Genomic DNA, 19,013 nt, shown 5'->3' on the forward strand with positions numbered 1-19,013 from the left:
TTTTGAGCTTTTTTTTTTCTTTTTAGGAAAAATTGAAGTTGTCTCATACAGTAAGACTGATGAGGTGTTGGCATGTGAGGTCCTTGAGAAATTATCTTTATTGAGGCTGGCCGGTGACTTCAGTGAGGATGGTTAGGTCAGTGTTGAGGACTTCTGAAGATACCACCCACTAAGCTCTTGGTTTAGCTCTCCTTGTAACTGGTTGACCATGTGTCAACACTGGGTCCAACGTCAGTCTTGGAAAAAGGTTGATGAATTTTGAAAGTGCATCTTTCTAGGAACTTGTGCCAGTCAGGAAGGCTTTTCTGTCCTCAAGATAATTACATGTGACTTCCACTGACTTCATGAGATGGTTACGGTGTATTTAGGGAAAGGATATAGCCTTGAGTGTGGAGCTTATGCAACACTTGAAATGGCTATTTTATTGCCACATTGTAATAAATGCGGAAAGATTAGTTGGCTTTTGATGGCTGCTAGGCTCATGATCAGCAGATGTCTTTGGGACAAAAATGTTTTTCCTGCGCTATCCAGTGCTACACTTAATATATCTCACTTAACTTTTTTTTTTAATTGCCAAAAGGTTTTGAAGTACAGTGACTGCTGTAGAGAAAGGCAGTATTTACTAAATTACATGTTAAAACACTACGTAGAGGAATACAGAATTTTATAATTTTCTTCTAGAAGAGAAGTGTCTTCCATTTTCTTCCTTGTAGGATGATTTGGACACCTACATCCTCTTCATTGTGGAAGCAATTGATATAATTTGTTCAGTAATAACATGACTGAAATAATGTGTTTTATTAACACATTATGTTAAAAATCCCTGTGCTAAAAACGTAAAGCTACGCCAAAACTAAACTTCAGAATGTAATAACTACGAAGCTGAAATTTTATAGGTAAAGTGTCTTTTATAGGTAAAAGTGTCTATTAACTTGCTTTTGCCAGTTGTGAATCTCTGAATAGTTTCTTAAATGAAATTATATTTTTAATGGATTAATGTTGTTGCCACATTAATACTGCATAAGCTGACAAATTATACCCCTGGTACCTTAGCCAAGAGGCTTCCCTTACGTGTTTAAACAAGAAGGTGGTTCTTGTATAATGATTTAAGGGACAATAGTTGTGTTCTGACGAACTGGAAGAAAAGGCAGGCAATAGGCAGCTGAGCTGTCAAATCCCTTAATTACATTACAGACCGAAGTTGCTGTCATTAGTCATAACTAACTCCTTTTTGAAGTGCACCTCTTTTCTAGTTCCGAGTACCCAGCGATGACTCTGGAACTTGGAGCTACACGTGATTTGTATTCATTTACTGTGCCTAATGTAGAGTGGATATTGAAGGTTAATTATTGCATAGCTTTTTCGGGGTGGTAAATGGGATATAGCCTGGAGTTGTGAGTAGTGGTTGCTGCATATACCTGATGCCTCATCTTAAATACTAGGGTAGTTGTGGGCTCCTTTGATTTTGGCACTTTTGTGAAGGTTTTGGGGATTAAAGCTGTGCACGTTTGTGGATTCGTGTGAACTACTGGGATGGTGACTTCTGTACTGTAAGAAGGGAATTTTATTTGAAACTATGGGAACATTCATAAGTAGCTCTGTAGAGGAGGATCTCTTCTGAAATACGAATGCTTTGTGGGTGGTTGACTCTACTCTGGGTTCAGAGATTGCTGTCAGTTTTCAAGTGTATCTTAGTCCCAGATTGATATTTCAGATGTAAACAAATCCTTGTTCCAGTTTCTAAATCAAGCTAGCGTTCTCTTTGCTCCTGTTATCTGCCTCATTTACTGTCTCGCCTGTGAGGCCCTGAAAAAAAGATGTTTTGTAGAATGGAAGTAAATAATTGTGCAATTAGGCTGTTACCGTGCTGCGTATATCTAGGTTATCTTAAGAATGATTTTTAGGCAATGTAGCTGAAGTAGTGGGGTCTGTGATTCAAATGGTAATTGACTGTGTAGCTAAAAAATTAAATTCAACTGCTCTGTGTTTGGGAAGATGACTATTGCAAAAGCTGGCGTTTTTCCCTTTAAAGATGAAGTCCCAGCTTCATGGCCCCAACGTGCAGCAGTGCATAAAAACTGCTTAATACCCATTTTTTTGTAGTGAAGTGCTTAAGAAATGGCTTTATAAACTTAATTCTGCTTTTTTAGAGCTGTAGTATAATAGCTTTTAATTGCATGATTAATTTCCTTAGAAGCCTCTGCTTAATAAGTTGCATTGCCTGGGTATATATTGGGCTAGAATTGAAGTAGTTGTGTATTTTCTATTCTTTAATTTCTTGTGTGGGTGAGTTAGAGAAGTAATGTCCTTTTTTTATACTAAAATTTAGAGGAGGAAAACACTAGATCTTATTAGAATGAAAATAATACCTACTTTGGGCTTGTTGGTGGAGAAACAATTTATTAGGATGTCCTTATGTCTTGTTTTGCTGCTTGCTTTTATCTTCTCTTGGATTACCACCCCCCACCCCCAAGTTAAGGTTTGGTTAATTTGTACAGATCCTAGGTTTTGTATCTTATATTTTACAAAACTTTCTAGTGTGACGTTTGTCCTTCAGCCCAATAGCTATTTTAAATTCCCTTGTCTCTGACAGTTTTGGATGTCCTTTCAGACTTGCAAAAAGTTGAGACTGAGCTATTTTTCACTTCCTGTCAGTAAATATCAAAGTAGTGACTCTCTGTGCTGACTTCTTTTTACTGAATAAAATTATTGTATTTCTTCTGTGGGTGTTTGAAGTTAGGATATGCTTAAGTACGCATTGGTGCTCATTTAAGGAGATCCTGCAAAGGGTGGGTAGTGTGCTGAGAACATGTACCAGGGAGGTTCTATACTCTTCCTTGAAAGCCTTCATGTTGAGTTTGGTTTGTGAGTTTATCACTTCAGAAATCTCAAACTAAGATGCAGCCATCAAGCTTCTCATATGCATTTCTGCCTACTGAGAAGATCCACTCCGCAGACGTGTTACCTTGAGCACGGCTGCTTAGCCTCACATGTACAGTTGTCCTTTGCCACTGGCTCAGCTCTTGGCCTTGGGCTGCTGTGTGTTGCTGCAGCTAGTTGGGATGGCAGGGTACGTATGATAAGATGAGATGTGGCTTCTTCCAAAGCACGAGCAGAAACAAAAAGCCTTTTTAAATGGACCTCTGCATGTTTTGACCTCTAGAAACTTGTGACTGTAGGGTTTTGTTCGGTGCTGTAGACCTGGACTTGAAGTTGAGTGAGGAGTTGAGACCCAGTCTTTGACTCCTCAGCTGAGGAGTTCTTTCTGTCAAATTTTACACGAATAATGGTGTGCTGTTGCATCATTTGTTATGCACCTGTTTGCTCTTGGCTTTGTCTTAATGGGAAGTGTAGCTTTTTTCTGTCCTGTAATATCATCAGCTATTTTAGAGGGATTTGCAGGTCTTCACAGTAAGCTTGTGTTTCCTTTAATATCCCCATGCTTTCCTGTCTTTATTTGTGATTCCAAACCATGTTGAAATGGAAGTTTAAGATGTCTCTCTCAAGTGTTTGTCAGAACAAGATCTTTAATCTTTTCATACTTCTTTGTTACCGTTTTTTGTATTTATGCTGTGACATTTCTGAGGTTGATAGCATGTTTTGCAAAAAAAAAAAGTGTCTGCTTATTATGTAGATTGTGTGAGTTTTTTGCAATCTCTTTGGCCCTTTTAGTTGTTCAGCAAAGCCTCTGTATGGCACAGAGCTCCAGGACACATTTCATACACCTCACAGATGAAGGGACAGACTCCTGCTCTGGGAATACTTCCCAAATGCAGTATAGTAAAGCCCTGCTGTGGGATGGAAGTGAGTTGTGGTTGTAGCTGGTTCCTGAGACAGCCTGGCAGTATCATCTTCAAGCATCCTCTGATTTACTTCTTCATGCTGTATGAATTTGAGTTCCCCTCTAGACCTTTTGTCAGCTCCATGACCTCATCTGGACAGGTTTGCCTCCTAGATATGAAGGAGTTGCAGTTTTGCTCCTTGTTTAGGTTGCTGCGTTTAAATTGCAAGCTGAAAGATTAAAAAATGAAAAAAGATGTTGTAGTTGAAATACTGAGCATTAAGGGGTTAAATGCATTTCTTCTAAATCATAAGATGTTTTTCTTAGCCACATCTGAGTTGGTCTCTTTTCTTGTTCTTTAAGGCACAGATGGTAGAATTGGCAAGTGCAGCTGGCTGGCTGGCTGCAAGGAATCCTCCTTTGCTCTGAAGAACTTTCTTCCTGTTCGTTTCCTCTATACTTCCCAATCATCCAGACTCATAGAAAAATAGTAAACTTACTTTGCATTTCATGCTGGGTAATGGCAGTGCCCCCTATTAAAAAAAAAGTATGCATGTGCACAGACTAATCAGTATATATGCTAGAAACTTCTAGATTTGGCTGGGTATATTTTTCTATGTCATCTTGGTAGGGATGCTGTCATGAAAATGGCACTAATAGGAGCTTGGCCATTTGTCAGGACTCTTAAAGCTGTTTGGGGATGGAGTGTGGACACTTCTCGTAACACTCCCCCTGTAGCTTCAGGCTGTCAAGCTGTTGAGCAGCAAGAACAGTTCTTTTTTTCTTGCCATTGCTATACGGACTTGTTTAAGCTGGAGTTAAAGGACTTGAGGTTAGCACACTGACACTTCATAGCTGGTAGGGCCAGATGCACCACTAGACCATGTTGCATGGTTACTGAAGTCAGAATTCCTGAAAATTGCAGACAAATTGAGACAACAAAGCAACTTTCAGAGACTTCAAAGTCACGTTCTTCTGCTCTTTGGTGTTGCTATCAAATGGGTCTTAGGGGTTGACAGCTTGGCAACCCCGTGCTAGAGGCTGGTTTCCTTTGCACTGTGTCTCTCTGCAGCCAGGAGGGTGATGGGTGTTGTGTAGTGGAGCAGTACTGACAGCAGCTTGCACACAAATGAGGAGTGGGCTGTTCAGGAGTGGATTAAAGCGAGTACATGCCTTGTCTGAACTGGAAGTGAAAATTCGTGTTCCTGGCAGTTGTAAAGCTTTTTTCAGGCCACAGATTCACCAATTTAAATCTATTCTTTGTTAAATAAGGTACATATTTAGAAGCTGGAAACTGAGGCTCGGGAAAAAAGAATTGTCCATTTATTTGCAGGTGTCAGGTTCAGGTTTTGCAGTAAGTTCGGCTCCAAAGCATGACTGGAAACACTGATCATCACTCACAGCTTCAGGAGCACTCAGCTTGTTTTAAATTCCTTTTTAAAGAAAGATGAAATCTGATGCCTGGTAGCTCTTCCTGAAGCCTTTGCTTGTAAATGGCTAATAGTTTTAAAGTTGTTTTTTATTTGCATTTTGATTTAAAACCTGTCATCAGTGTTGGGTTTGAAAAGTAAATCTGTACGTAAATTATTAAGCACTGCATGCTCTAGTATGTTTATAAAATAGGAAGATTAGATCATTTGCTTTCTGTTTTTCTGCTAATAGCTGCCTTCATGAGTAGAGCGAGGATAAGGGATTAAATACTCTGAAATAGGACTTCATAAAATTACTTATTCTAATGACTCGCATTCTAGATACTGAGAATGTTGATCATTGTAGGAAAGCCTATAGCTGTCTATTTTTAAATCTTCCATGTGGCTGTTTAAAAACTTAAGAATTGGTAAATATTTCGGTATGCTGCTTTGGCTGCCTTCCGTTATTAGGAGAAAGGCTGAATTTGTGAGCAGAATCAGTTACAGCATCAACGTGAGTAATTCGCCTTTGTATCTGTATGTAAAATTTTTACATCTATACTGCATATTCTTTAATTTGATCTTGGCATAATGTGAATATATAGACAGCTATTTTTGAAAGTGATTATAACTGCTGATTTGCATAATGATACAGGATTTTTCTCATAGCAACTGGAAAGACTATCATCTTTAGCATGTGGGAACGATTTCAAGCTTTAAGAACAGTGTTCTGTTAAATCTACAAACAGCATTAGAGCAAAGACATTTCTGAAGTGGTGTATGGATTACTTGCTTTGGTATGTCTCAATATTGACAAAGTATCGCTTTTTTTGTTGTGGCACATGGTAACTTCGCAAATTATTGGGTGCTTTCATTTTAAGTTTCCTTGGGTATAGCATAGTGTCATCTTTGTTCATTTGAAAGCTGAAGTTTTGTAGTTAGAAGTACAAATTGAAGTAGAGGATGGCATTTAAATGTTGTGCTGTTGCGTATCATGAGTCTCATGTATTTTTTATTATGATTGCTAACTAAAATCCCAGTCTCCATGTTTACAAGATTGAGAAAGGAATGAGTGCTTTAAAAACTGTTGAAAGCATTTCTGGGAATGGATTTCTTAGGAAAAGCTACTTTGGCAAAACATGGCTGGGTTTATTTTGGTTTTTAGGAAGCCCATTTCAAGTTTTGGTAGTTCCGACAGTTTGGTTAACTGTTTTGTGTGTGTTGTAGAATGGTCTCAATAAATGGCTGAGGCTTTTTCTATTTTCATTTGCCTGTCTTAAAAAAAAAACACCCAAATTGATAATGAACTTACTTTAGATCATCAGTTCTTCCAGATTTCTAAAATTATTGCTATCATTACCAATTTCATGATGACTCAGAATTACTGCTTTGAATGTAAGCTCAGTTTCCAAGCTGCTTTGTAAGAAATCCCATTGTGGTAGCGAATATCTTAATTTCAGCTTTGGAAATCAATGTTAAACTAACTGATGTGTGAAAAGCAGTGTCTCTGAACTGTTGAGCATGACTGGTGATAGAACTTGCTGATGATGCTCACTGGACAGTTGCTTCTGTAACTGGCTAGGCTCCATACCCTTTCATGCAGTGATCACAGGCTGTCCCTGAGGACGACTGTTTCATTCTCCAGCATCAGGAAAAAAGCAAGCTAGTACCACTGCAGTAACAACCATACCCTTCAATTTCTGCAGATCTTGGGGCATCCTTTTGCAGGAGAGGAAAGGGTGGAAGAGCTTGGTTTTTATGGTAGCTTTTTCAATTAAGTGCTGAAATGGCTATTTCTGCTTAGAGATTTAGATCATCTATGCAAACAGCAACAGTTGTTCACTCTCTTCTTCCATATTAGGTTGATCCTTAAAGCAAAAACCATTCTTCAGTTGCTTGAATCAACAAAAGTTTCAAAGCAACATGCTGCTTCAGCATGCTTGTCAGAAGCATATATTAAAAAGACATAAAATTATCTTCACCAGACATATGAATGCATTTGTCATATGTCACTTGCTTTCGTTTGGTGCAGGAGAAGCCTGCAGGCATGCATGTGTGCCTTGGAAGAGTGTCATTTGCTTGCTGTGGCCAGTGTCCTTTAATGCCAGATCTGTTGCAGACAGAAGAGTGAGTCAGCAGTGGCGTGTGAATTGCATTCCAGTCTAATACTTTGAGATAATAAGTAAGGTACTACAGGATGCTTTTATTTAGTTGGAAGAGAAATTGGCTTGCCTATTTGAAAAACAATCATGTTTTTCTAAAAACAGCTCCCACCCCTGCCCCACTGTTGAATATTTGTTTTTCAGCAACACTTCAGGTTTTGTGCTGTCAGGTTGCAAAACCTAGAGCATACAACACTCTTACTGAATCAGTATCAGTAAAATTGAGTCATACACACCCCCCACCCCAAGTCTCTTTCCATTTTACTTACGGGCATAGTGTTAAACACCTTTTGCAATACCAGCTCTGGGTTTAAAAATGCACCTGTAATGATGCACGGATAAGCTTCAGCATTCAATTCTGCTGGCTTGCTCCAATTTAAAAGAAGAAATGCATGCAAGCTGTGCATTGCCCTTGAGGAGCGAGGGAGGGGAGAAGGGGTCATGTGAGATGCAGCAGCCAAAAAGGGATCGTGCTTCCCAAAAATGTGAGACCGCCTCAGTTATTTTGGAACACTTCAGCCTGTGTGTTTTGAGGCTTTGGTGTTTGAATGAATCTGTGAGCCTGCAAATGGGAAATGCTGCTGTTGAAGGTGTTCTGTTTCCTTCACTTGGGGTGTCTTGTCTGCCTTGTTTCCATCTTGGACCAGCTGGGAATCCTGGAAAGTATCTTGTGTCTTAGCCTCTTGAAGAGGAAAAGCCAACAGCAGAAGAAAAACATCTGAACGTAAAATGCAGGCTGAAATGTGTGAAAAAATGTGTAGTGAAGCTCATGATAGCAAGTAGAAATTTAAGCAAGTTACATGGTAGGTTTGGTGAAGTTTGGGCATCTGTCTCATGGGTGATATACTGCAGTTGAAACTGAGTTTTGTTTTGTTTGCGGTGTGTCAAAATGAATTAATTTTACCCCTGTTGCTAGCATGAATACTTGTCTTCTATGGAGAAGTGCTGTGGAAAGCAGGCTAATACACTGGATTATTTTGCTATGATAATTTATATAGCCCTGCTGCTTGGAGCAGGACACAAAAGGAAGTTTTTTGAGAACAAGTGTTAGAACTGGCAGTAGGTAGAAACTGGGAATGAGGAGGGAGTGATGGGTTGTGCTAGCTGTAAGTCAGGTCGTTCACTGTTAATAGGCATGGAGCAGGTGCACATGATTTATAACCAGTTTCTTCTGCTTATGGCAAGTAGTAATTGATAAAATAGTAAGTACATTGCTAATTATATAGCGCCTTTTGTTAATTTAACAGTGAGGTGCGGACTACTTGCAGAGTAAAGTATGTTCAGAGTGAAGTTCAGAGTTTTAAGATTTATGTGATTTGATAGTATCTGAAGTTACCAGCAACTCTGAAAGTTAAGCAACTTACTGGTTTTTTTTTTTGGGGTGGTGTTTTTTGGTTTTTTTTCCAAGTTAAGCTTTTTTAGGGTTTGGGCAAGTACAGTATAAACTGGAAACCAGATGCAAACTCCTTTCAGTGTCTGTATTTAAGGCAGCTACAGATACTTACTTGAATTTCTTAAAAACTTTCATATTTTTCTCATTGCTAGCATAAATAATCTTTTTGATGTATTTGGATTACAATATAGAAAATGGTAATTCTTTTTTTGAGAGTAGAAAGCTATTTCCTTGTATTCAGTCCTTAACGTTTGACTCTTCTAGTTAACTGTAAATGCAGAGCTTGGTCCATGCTGCTTCCCTGTGAGTACTCGGGCCAGTGGAAATTCTACAAGGATAGAGTATTTTGTATCCTACTTCAGGCTTTTCTTTGTGTCCAAGTAACTGGAATATTAATATCTTGGAAGCTGCTGCAGTGCCTTCCATTCTGATGATTACTATGATTACTCTTTAGAGCTTGTTACATTTTAACCATAAAATAAAAAGTGGAATAACTTAGGTTGAAAGAGGCCTCTGGAAATCACCTGTTTCAGCCCCCTTGTTTAAAGCAGGGCCAACTTCAAACAAATCATGCTTTGTCCTTATTCTTTCTAAAATTAGTTTGAGGAGGAGTATGTTAATGCAGTAGGGTATGGTCTGTTTTCAAGCTGCCAGTTTCATTTCTGTTTTGCTTTTCAGTGAAGCTTCTTCACTATATTATCATTTCTAATAATGTGTAAAATTCGGGAGTACTTTCTTCAGTTAAGTTTAAGAAAAAAAAAATCCGTATATTGTTACACCACCAGGAAAATATAAATCCAGTAATTTTCTAGTAGTTTGTTGTGAATTCTTTACTACATCAGTTCTAGATGTAAACTTAAAATTTTCTTACTTGGCCTTTTTCCTTAGTGCTATTTTGTTTTTACCAAAAGGTATTTTGCCTAAGTTCTTTATCTCAGGCTGCTTTTGGCGAGTGAATTACAGGCAGTTCAGAATAAGAATCTGGAGTATTTTTCCAGAAGTGGGGAATTTTTAATAACCAAGATACATAATCCTTTTCGGATCTGTACATTCCCATGTATTGCAATATATTACATTTAGGCATGCAGGGCTACCTTAGCAGCTTCTGTAGTGGTCTGTTAAATAGGAATCGTGTAAAGTGATAAAACTGTCAGTGTTTATGTAGCCTTGCTAAGGCTTGCATGCCTGGAATGTGCTTTTTTCGCTTGTTTTGCTGTTTTGTGCGATACATCTATTTTGGGGTCACTGGGGATTTGAACATGGTTTTTAATTTGGAACATCTTGCAATTTAGTCACACAAGACTATTTTAATAGTTTCCTGTTGGATTTAATATGCCACTCAGACTGTAGAGGCAGACCACTGTGTAGCACCTATGTGATTGTAGTGAGGCAATGTATGACAGAAGTGGATTACTTGACTCTTGCTTTTCTAGTGGATTGCCTTCCGAAAGGATCTTGGCCATCAGCTGCCCAGTAGCATAGACTTCTATTAAGTTACGTGTTTGAGATTAAGGAGATTTCTGTTACAGTGGCAGTAGTCCAAGTACTGTGTTTTCAAAAGTTTCCCTCCTGATTCTCCCCCACCCCCATTTTCTCTCAGCTTTTATGGAAAAGATCCCTTATTACTGCATATATAAAGCTGAATTGCTCACATATGGGAGTCAGTTGGAGTTGTTGCTCTGACTTTGGTACAGTTATAAATTTGATAAATGTCCATTTAATACTATTGTAGAAATTTCACATGCTTTACAAATGTTTCCATAACTGGCATATTCAGATATTTATCCAAACATAATTGCTATGGGTTTTCCTGCGGAGAGGCTTGAAGGAGTATACCGGAACAACATTGATGATGTAGTAAGGTAAGTCTTTATTTTTCTTTAACTTACTTTTGTAAATCTTAAATATGCTTTTCTGTACTCGTGTATGTTCTGCTGAGGAAAGGATGTATGTTCAGATTCATAGAAATGGCAAGATATTTGGATCTCATAAATGTTGCCTTGTTAGCTTTCCTGAAAAATGTTGGAAACAATGAAAATGATAGTTTCTAGAGTTCTAGGCCAGGCTGCTGTTCTGAGTTGATCTCAAATGCATATAATCTGTTCTTTAGTGTGAAAAAAAAATTACTTCAGTAAATTCTGTTGGCGTAAAAGGAGATTCTTGACTTTTAGAAAGATGTCAGTTCATGTCTCTGCTCAGTGTTGAGTTTCCTTGCATAGCTGATGGCATTTCAAAATATGTTTGCCCGTATCATTTCTTCAGTCGATAAATGAAATGCTTGATAAGTTAATTTTCATTTAAAGTGGTAAATATAGGTAACTTTAGATAAAGGCTTTTATATATGGTTGTGTTCAATAATTGTGGATAAGGATAAAAATCAGTCATTGACTGGTGATGCACAAAAAAAATTTGTCATTGCTGGTGATGCTGTATAGCACATTTTGTAAAAAAAACCCAAAAACCAGACAACCTACAGGTTGTCATTTTTGATGCCAAATAATCTAATTACTCTGTTCTACTGGATACAGCTGTGGAAGGTGTATTTAGTGTTTCAGGAGCATTGCTGTGACTTGTTTAGTCGGCATCCTACCTGGAGAATGTGGTTTGAGACGTTGCATTAAAAACTAAGCAGAAACTGCCAAATATTAGTGTTTTTAAGATCTTAAGTTCTGATTTTAAGTCATGTGTGATGCTCTTGAGAACTTGGGTGTTTGAGGTCCTAAGTTCAGTAGCTCTCCAGGAGACTTGGTGTTTGGGGATGGGGGGGATAATGCAGTAAGGGGCATGGTTATGCAGTGAAGTTAAAGTAGGTGTATCTGGGCAAGACAGTGCTGCTCCCAGGTTTGAGATGCGCCACAGAAAGTTTCTCACAGTCGTGGGCAGACAGAATTAGCACTGCTTGAATTTCACTGGTAGCTGTTTGCATCCAGGTTTGTACAGAAATGAGTTGAGACGGCTCCTTAGTTCCCACACTGGGAGGAATCATAACCCTCAACTCAGTCAGTTGTCTGGAGGCAGTGACCCTGCTCAGCTGCAGTTAGCTTCAGCTGAGTTCGAGGGGGTTTCAGTTCTGCATGTTTAACCGTCCTGTTGAAGCTCACTATCCATGAATAGTACTGAAAACGTCAGAGGCTGCATTTGAGCAGGCTTGCAAAAGTGACCTTGTTCTGTCATGTGGTAGTGAGAAGTCGCTTTTCCAGAGCTGGTTGTATCAGCGAGGTTCAGCATTGCAATCTGTAATTGCTCTCGTACAATGTGTATGTCTGCTAGAATTGTTAAGAGGTGTGAAGTTGTGTTTTCTAGTTGTATCATTGCACACAGCTTCCTCACAAGAAAAAGCTTTTGCTGTCCTTTTGGGACAGTTAAAGGCTGTCCCACAAACTCAAGCTATCTTGCCATCTTTCTTCACCAGCAGTCAGAGCCACCTTTTCATTAAGTTAATGTGGGCATTGCATCTGCCATGTGAAATATGTGGACCCTGATGGACTCCACCTTTGGAAATTGTAGGACAGGGGCAAAGGCAGGGCTTTGAATAAATGACATGGGAATAATTCAAATAAATAGGCAGTAGCCTTTGAAGGCCCTCTTCCATTCACAGCCTTTATTTCAGTTACTTTTGTATGAAGGAAAATTAAATTTTATTGGTTAAGTATGTAGGTATGTGAAAATTAGACTTTTGAAAGGGGATGACTATGTAATTATTAAGTTGTCCATAAACACTCAGATCAAAAGGAGTGGTGATCACCTAAAACTGTAATCAACCAAATTAAGATATGGAGAGATGTAAATCAAGTGCCTGTTTGGAACTGGATGCTAAAGTAGTGTTGTTTGTTGCCTCCTATTTTTAAACGAGAATAATGCACAAATTGTCATCATGCAGCATTCTGCACGTCGCAATCAGGAGGTTCTCATCTGCTCCTGTCGTCTTTTTATTGTGGAATTTTTTTCCAAAAGCTTTTTATGCAGAAGTTCAACATGTTTGAGCTCTGGAACAATTGGTATTGAGCCAGGATATGCCAGTGGGCTTTTTCTGAATAGCTAGTATCCTGACAAATGTAATGCTAATATTGTATGAGAAGTACGACCTGGACTGCTGGCTGTTTCCTATGACTGATGCTTTGAGAGGTTTTGGCTGGAATTTTGTCCTTTGAAAATACCTGTATGAAGACTTATACTGAGCTTTGTGGCTATTCCTGGCAGAAGCAGAGTCAGCTCTCCTTGCTGTCCCATGTGTTTTGCACAAGCAGGGACATCTCCTGAAACAAATTGCCATGTCCACAATCTTCCTTAATCTCTCAAAGTCTGCCAACAGGGGCACAAGTGGGAGTCATGAAATATTTTTGCCAATGAAATTGGAATCTCATACTCAATGCTGCACAAGGAGCATTCACATCTGTTCCTATTTTAACGCATTGGTTTAACCACAGAGTTCTTCTAGGTTCTTCTGGAATATTATGACTGATAACCAGAGCTTGTTTTTGCTTGAGCTTTCCAGGATTTTAGCAGCTAGTGTTTCTTTTCAATTTGAACAGCATGTTCTGTCATGGCTAATTAAATTCCTTCTGGCTGATGTGCAGATACACACTGTTGATGATGTTAAGTGTAAACATTTGTATGTTATTTCTTCTTGAACATTGCCAGGTGACACATCATATATAATCATGGCAATTTTGATGAATCATGTTTGCAGTTTGGCTCTCTGAGGCTTGTATGTGAAGTTTTTGTTACAAAATGAGCATGAAAATGATATGAATGTGAAAAAGTGTAGTGGTCTTGCTCCTTCTTTCTGAACTCAGAATATAATCAGGCACTGTCCTCAGACTTCAGTAGCAAATAATGGCCATTTAAAAAAACTGGTATTAAAAAAAATTATTCTGGTTGTTCTAACAGAAATATGAATGTTATTTTAACTGCTTTTTTTCGTTGGAAATACCACTGTGGTAAAGTGTTTTGCATAGATGATCAAATTGGAAGTGCTTAAAGATACCTTGTATAATCCATGCTTTCTGCTTTAAAAATAAACTACCCTTCCGCAACTTAATATATTGATGTGCAGGTATCTTAAAAATCAGCACAGATTGGACCATAACATACATATTTCAGTTGCAGGTCAGATCTTGGTGGCCTCCATTGCGTAAGTAGCCTTATTCATACTACTGCATTATTTGTATGAGTGAGGTTTGCAACATGCTGCCTCCTTGACTTTGAGGTACTGTAAGGCCAGCTGGGACTTGGAATGCAGAACTGCACATGCTGGATGGTACTTTAATGATGCTGTAAAATAAGGTCAACATTATTGCAGTGTAATTAATACATCCCTTTTTTTTTTTTTCCTACTTAAGGTTTTTGGATTCAAAGCATAAAAACCATTACAAGATATACAATCTGTAAGTATGCTCCTGTAGATGTATTTTCCAAAATAATGATTTCTAAAAATAGCTTAGGAGTGAAAGTGGCTTGTTACCGTACTGAAGCAGAGCTAGAGATGTTTTGCACATTTCTTAAAACAATTAAGCCTGATTGAGAGTACTGTTACTTCATTTACTTGAGCTGAGTGAGGTTAAATGAAATGCTGGTGTGTATGCATATTACTTGAAAGCTTTTAAATGACTTGGCATCTATCCCATCTGGAGCTTGTACCATGTGATTAAAAAGGGAAAAGTAATTCACAGCAGGCTTTCTGTTAATGTATTAATGTCTGCAGTGAAGAAATTGCCAAATGAGTATTTTCCTGTTGGTGTTTTTGTATTTTTTAATCAAACTGTATTGGTACCCAGGTTCTGTTTGCTTCCTCACTTTTCTTGACTGTCCCTGTGTATTACTTTGAAAAAGCTGTTGCAGCAATTGGTAATGTGATGGTTTCTCACTTTTGTAAGTGTAATGTTTTCCTCTGAAAATTTAGTTATGCAGAAAGCTGTTCTTGTTACAGAAGGGATTTTTTTTGTTGTTCTGATCATCTTTATATGTTAGTTTAAACTAATTTCATTTGTATAAATGATTTGGTGATGTCAGCTGATGTTGAAAAGTAGGTCATGGCTTTCCTACCCCTCATTTTTTCCCAGAAATTTAAGTTGAAGATTTATTGATCTCTGAGATGTTAAAGCTTTTTTTTTAAATGAAAGTTTCTAAATATCTGCAATTAATGGAAAAAATAATACTGTCGTATGGAAATCTGGGCAATGCATTTGCATTTTAATATGTCAGTCTTCAAAAACAAGTATTAGAAGTATGCCTCTAAATTACTTGAAGGATTATGCACCAAGCAACTCTTACTTCCTGATGTTGGAGTGAAGTGATACTAGAAGCTGAGAAACTGTATACTGTTATTGAAGTTGTCTGTAAAGCCTGGGGTAGGACGGAATAGAAAAATATACATAAATAAAATGTATTAAAATAAACCCATTGGACACTTTTTGTACAGTTCAGTAACAAAATTTTCTCTAGCTTGGAAGCTCTTCAGAATGTTAGCCTTTTATAAATACTGTCTTGGTGGCACTTAAGGGCGGAAAGGACAGTGCTTCCTAGAATAGCTGATAGCTCTTTCTGTGTGTAGAGGCAGTTCCCTGAAGAGGTAACTTTCTGGATATCTTCCTTTGAAGTCTTCTGGAGCTCAGCACTAAAAATCTGTATCATGTAAAATCTAACTACTGTGGTTTTATTAGGGCCCCCTGAAGCCTCCTGACAGCTTCTGCTTTTGTTTTGGGAGCAAGGCAAAGCAGAACAGAACAGATATAACGTAGTTTCCTCCTGCTTCTTGGGGCTGGGTTCAGCTGTTAGATTCTGTGAAGTGTGACTCTGGTATCACTTAACAGGATCAGGGTTTGCTGAGCAGCCTGATACTGAGCTGGTTGTTTCAAATTGGCTTGAGAGGCGACAGGTAAAAACAATATGTTGCTGTGTGTAAACTTGTAGGTCAGAAAGTAAGAGTTTAGTAAGACTTCTGTGCATCTTAGCAAGTAGCTCCTCTGGGAGGTGGTACTTGAAAAGCTTCCACTTCGCTGTCTGCTAGCAACCTCATTTTACTTCAGAAAAAAAGCAAAAATCTATGCCCCAACCCTACACAGGAACAACTTTAAAGTTTTTAAGTGAGAACTGTGAAGAGACAAGCATGTTTGATGTTTAGTTTGCTGATACGTGTGCTTTCAATTGCGGAAAGAACTTGTCCAGGTGTGCCAAATGTTTTTGTCTTCAAGTTCTTCACATGAAAAATGTAACTTTTCAGTTTTCAGCGCAAGAACACCCCATCGATTTTCCTTGTTGCTAACTTCAAATGCAAGTGAAACTTCTTAAAAATACTATACTCACCCTCAGATGAAAACTTTTGCAGGATAAAACATCCTTTTAAAATGCATGGGTTTTCTTCTTCCCCAAAACATGGATCAGTTGCAAATGAAGATTCAAGTGATAACTGCACAGCTTGGAAAGCATAGCTTTTAAACTGTGTATCTCTGGCTAGAGAGGCCAGGTTGTCTCTTGATCTTTGTGCAGGCAAAATTTATACACACATTAAGTACATAAATGCCATTAGGTGAATTGTTGCAGTGTTTGGTCATGAGATGGGGAAGAAATTGCAGCCTTCAGGTATTTTGAACAGCATCTCTTTAGATGAAGCTGATCCTTTGTAAACTATTGTGTGTTCTTAAAAGAAGGAGGTGGGAGTTCAGAGGAGTTATGTACTTATATTCAGAATTCTTTCAAACACTGTCATGGGGTTTGAGTTCCCTTAAGGTAGTTGTTACGTGGAGTTGATAATAGTGTGTGTGTTGAGCAATTCTATTTAAAAGGATTTGGAGACATTTTTCTGAACTGATGTTTAAATGAGGTCAGTTATGCCTCATCCTTGAATTTTGGCTTTAACTTCCCAGTGAATGTTTGAGCAATCAATTTCTTTTTGTTCCTTGTGTTGGTTTTCTCATGTGTTCCTTTAACCCTTCCACTTTCATCTCCTAACTTCACATACTACCAAATAGTTACCTCCCCTATTGTAGTAATCTCAATTTTCAGTATATTTCTTTTAACTGTCCAACAGTCAGCTAATTAAAGGAAGGAGCTGTAATGAACAATGTGGATTTTATGTGCATACTTTCTGTAGCTCTGTGTGCATGGTATTGGGCTTTGGCATAGACTGCTGTCTTCTTGGTAGCCTGTAGTCCTGTTGTCAGTGGGGTTATGGTTATGATCAGAAAGGTGCCTGGCAGGCAGTACTTAGGATCTAGGTTGCTTTAAACTAGCTTTAATCATAAGGAGGATTAAAAGAACGATGCCAGCTCACTCCCCACCCCCAAAATCCAAAAAACCCCTGTTTGGGTTTCATCTGGCAATCTGACTGTATTACAAGTCTAACGGTGTTTAAGGAAAAACAAATGTATTTTAAATGTTAGGCAATGGAAGCATCCCCCAAAGTGTGTGTCAGTGGGATCTCTGCTGCAGATAAGTGTTTCATGTAATGAAATGAGGGTGTATTTTGTAGAGCCATGTCTGGAGCTCTGCATTTGCTGTGTACAGCTCCTGTAAGAGGGCATAAGGAGTGACATGGCTATGTTCTGTGCTCAGTTTCTATCCTTGGTGTCAACAAAACTATTTTCTATCCCTTATGGTATTCTACTTGACACTCTGAAACTTAAAAATTTGAAGTTTTTTTTGCCCATAGGTGACTTTTTAAGATGTTTTGAACACTTTCATCTCTTGATACACCTTTAAACTGGGTGTTTCTTTAAAAGGAAGAAGGAGACTTCAGTGAATAAGATGCTTTGTGCTAACTGCTTTGCTTCCTAGCAGACTCAGCTTCCGAAGTCCAGATGCTGACTAGCTTATAACAGGCTTTGCCCAGCGTGACTGATGGCTGCTCCAGGCATGGTGACCCCATCTTGGGTGTACATACTGTGTCTAACTTTTTTTCTCAAAGGTTCGGGTGCAGATAATGATTTTTTGAGTCCCATCAGCCAGCTTAACCTGCACTGTGTCACTTCTGACCTAGAGAAATTATCAGCAATGTGATCAGAGCTCTGAAAACTGCCAGACTTTTCCCTGGCAGAGGCTAGAGTTGAGAAGGCTCTGGAATTCAGAGAAAGGGAAGTGCTGAGTGCGTGTGCAACCCCAGCAGACCTGCCTGTCCCTGGTGTACAAGTCTCATGAACAAAGCTCAATGAAGCATGTGAGGCTCCAGTTATGTGCAACAGTCATACAAGTAGGAGCCTCAAAGTTTGCATGTCTGAAAGTGTCAGGTATGCTCCATGTGGCTCCTAAGGCGGCAGTCATAACATGCCTATTAAAGAAATAGAAATTCATACCAGTCCTGAAACTGGTGTTGGTATTTGAACCCTATGAAGAGTACAGGTTATAATCAGAACAGAAAATCTACATGTGTTTTGTCTACTGAAATGACTGTCAATCACTGTGTCTCAACCTGGAGTCCTGTTGTTCTGAGGCAAGATTGTTCTTGTTTTCATTTCTGAACTGCATTTTTGCTTCTATTGTGTAGGGGTGCATCATTTTACCTGCAGAGAGCAACTCCAAGGAAAATTATGGAGGGCATCCACTTCTTGCCTTCTTTCCCCTTACCCCCAATATCTGGTCTAGCTTGTTTCCTTGGAGCATGCCACTTTGGCTGTATTAGAGCCCTACTGATTGGATTGTTTATATCTGGTCGCTGATGTTTGTCTCTAGGCAAGTCATCCTCCGAGACTAATTCAGTGTGGTTTGCTGTGCTACTGGCTAGCTAGAGTGGGTCTCTTAGAGTGGTGAGATAGACATAGATGCAGCTCCAGAGTCTTCAGAAATGTGCTATTTTCCAGGGTCTGTGAGGGGAAAACTAGGTGATTGGCATTTTGGTGGGGTTTTTTTTCCAGAGTTCACCAAATTTCAAGAACAAATGCCAAGCTGAAGAGAAGTATCACAATATCTGCTTGATATAAGTGATCTGCATTGTAATACTTGGTGGTGCTTCCAGTTGCCTGTGGTGGTCTTGTGGTCCTGTAATTGGATGAAGAACGCTTGCTTGGGTTGCACTGTCTAAGGGTCCTTGAAATGTCCTTGTGTGATCCCCATCGCCCCTAGTACCCATGTTGTTGTTGAGGTGTCTTGACATGTGTTTTGAGTTCAGAGTGAGTTGGATGAATGTCATAGCTGTATACTCTTCACGTGTTTGTGTGGGATCATAAAGCTGCTCATGTGGCTAGAGTTGTTAATACAGTATTAAAAAGTAATAATGGATGCATTCACACAAGTAATGTGATACACTGAGACTCTCACTGCCTAAAAACATACTG

General features: G+C 38.8%; 1 protein-coding gene across 1 annotated transcript in view; it reads left to right on the plus strand.

Moving 5' to 3' along the window:
* PTEN (phosphatase and tensin homolog) overlaps positions 1-19,013 on the plus strand; it is a 48,326-nt gene that overhangs the window by 6,069 nt on the left and 23,244 nt on the right. Inside the window, exons 2-3 of the mRNA XM_080401703.1 lie at positions 10,523-10,607; positions 14,088-14,132. Of these exons, the coding sequence (XP_080257829.1) occupies positions 10,523-10,607; positions 14,088-14,132 (130 nt within the window). The remainder of the gene's footprint in view (positions 1-10,522; positions 10,608-14,087; positions 14,133-19,013) is intronic.

The sequence above is a fragment of the Falco punctatus genome, assembly GCF_963210335.1.
Source record: "Falco punctatus genome assembly, chromosome: 9".
Lineage (NCBI taxonomy): Eukaryota > Metazoa > Chordata > Aves > Falconiformes > Falconidae > Falco > Falco punctatus.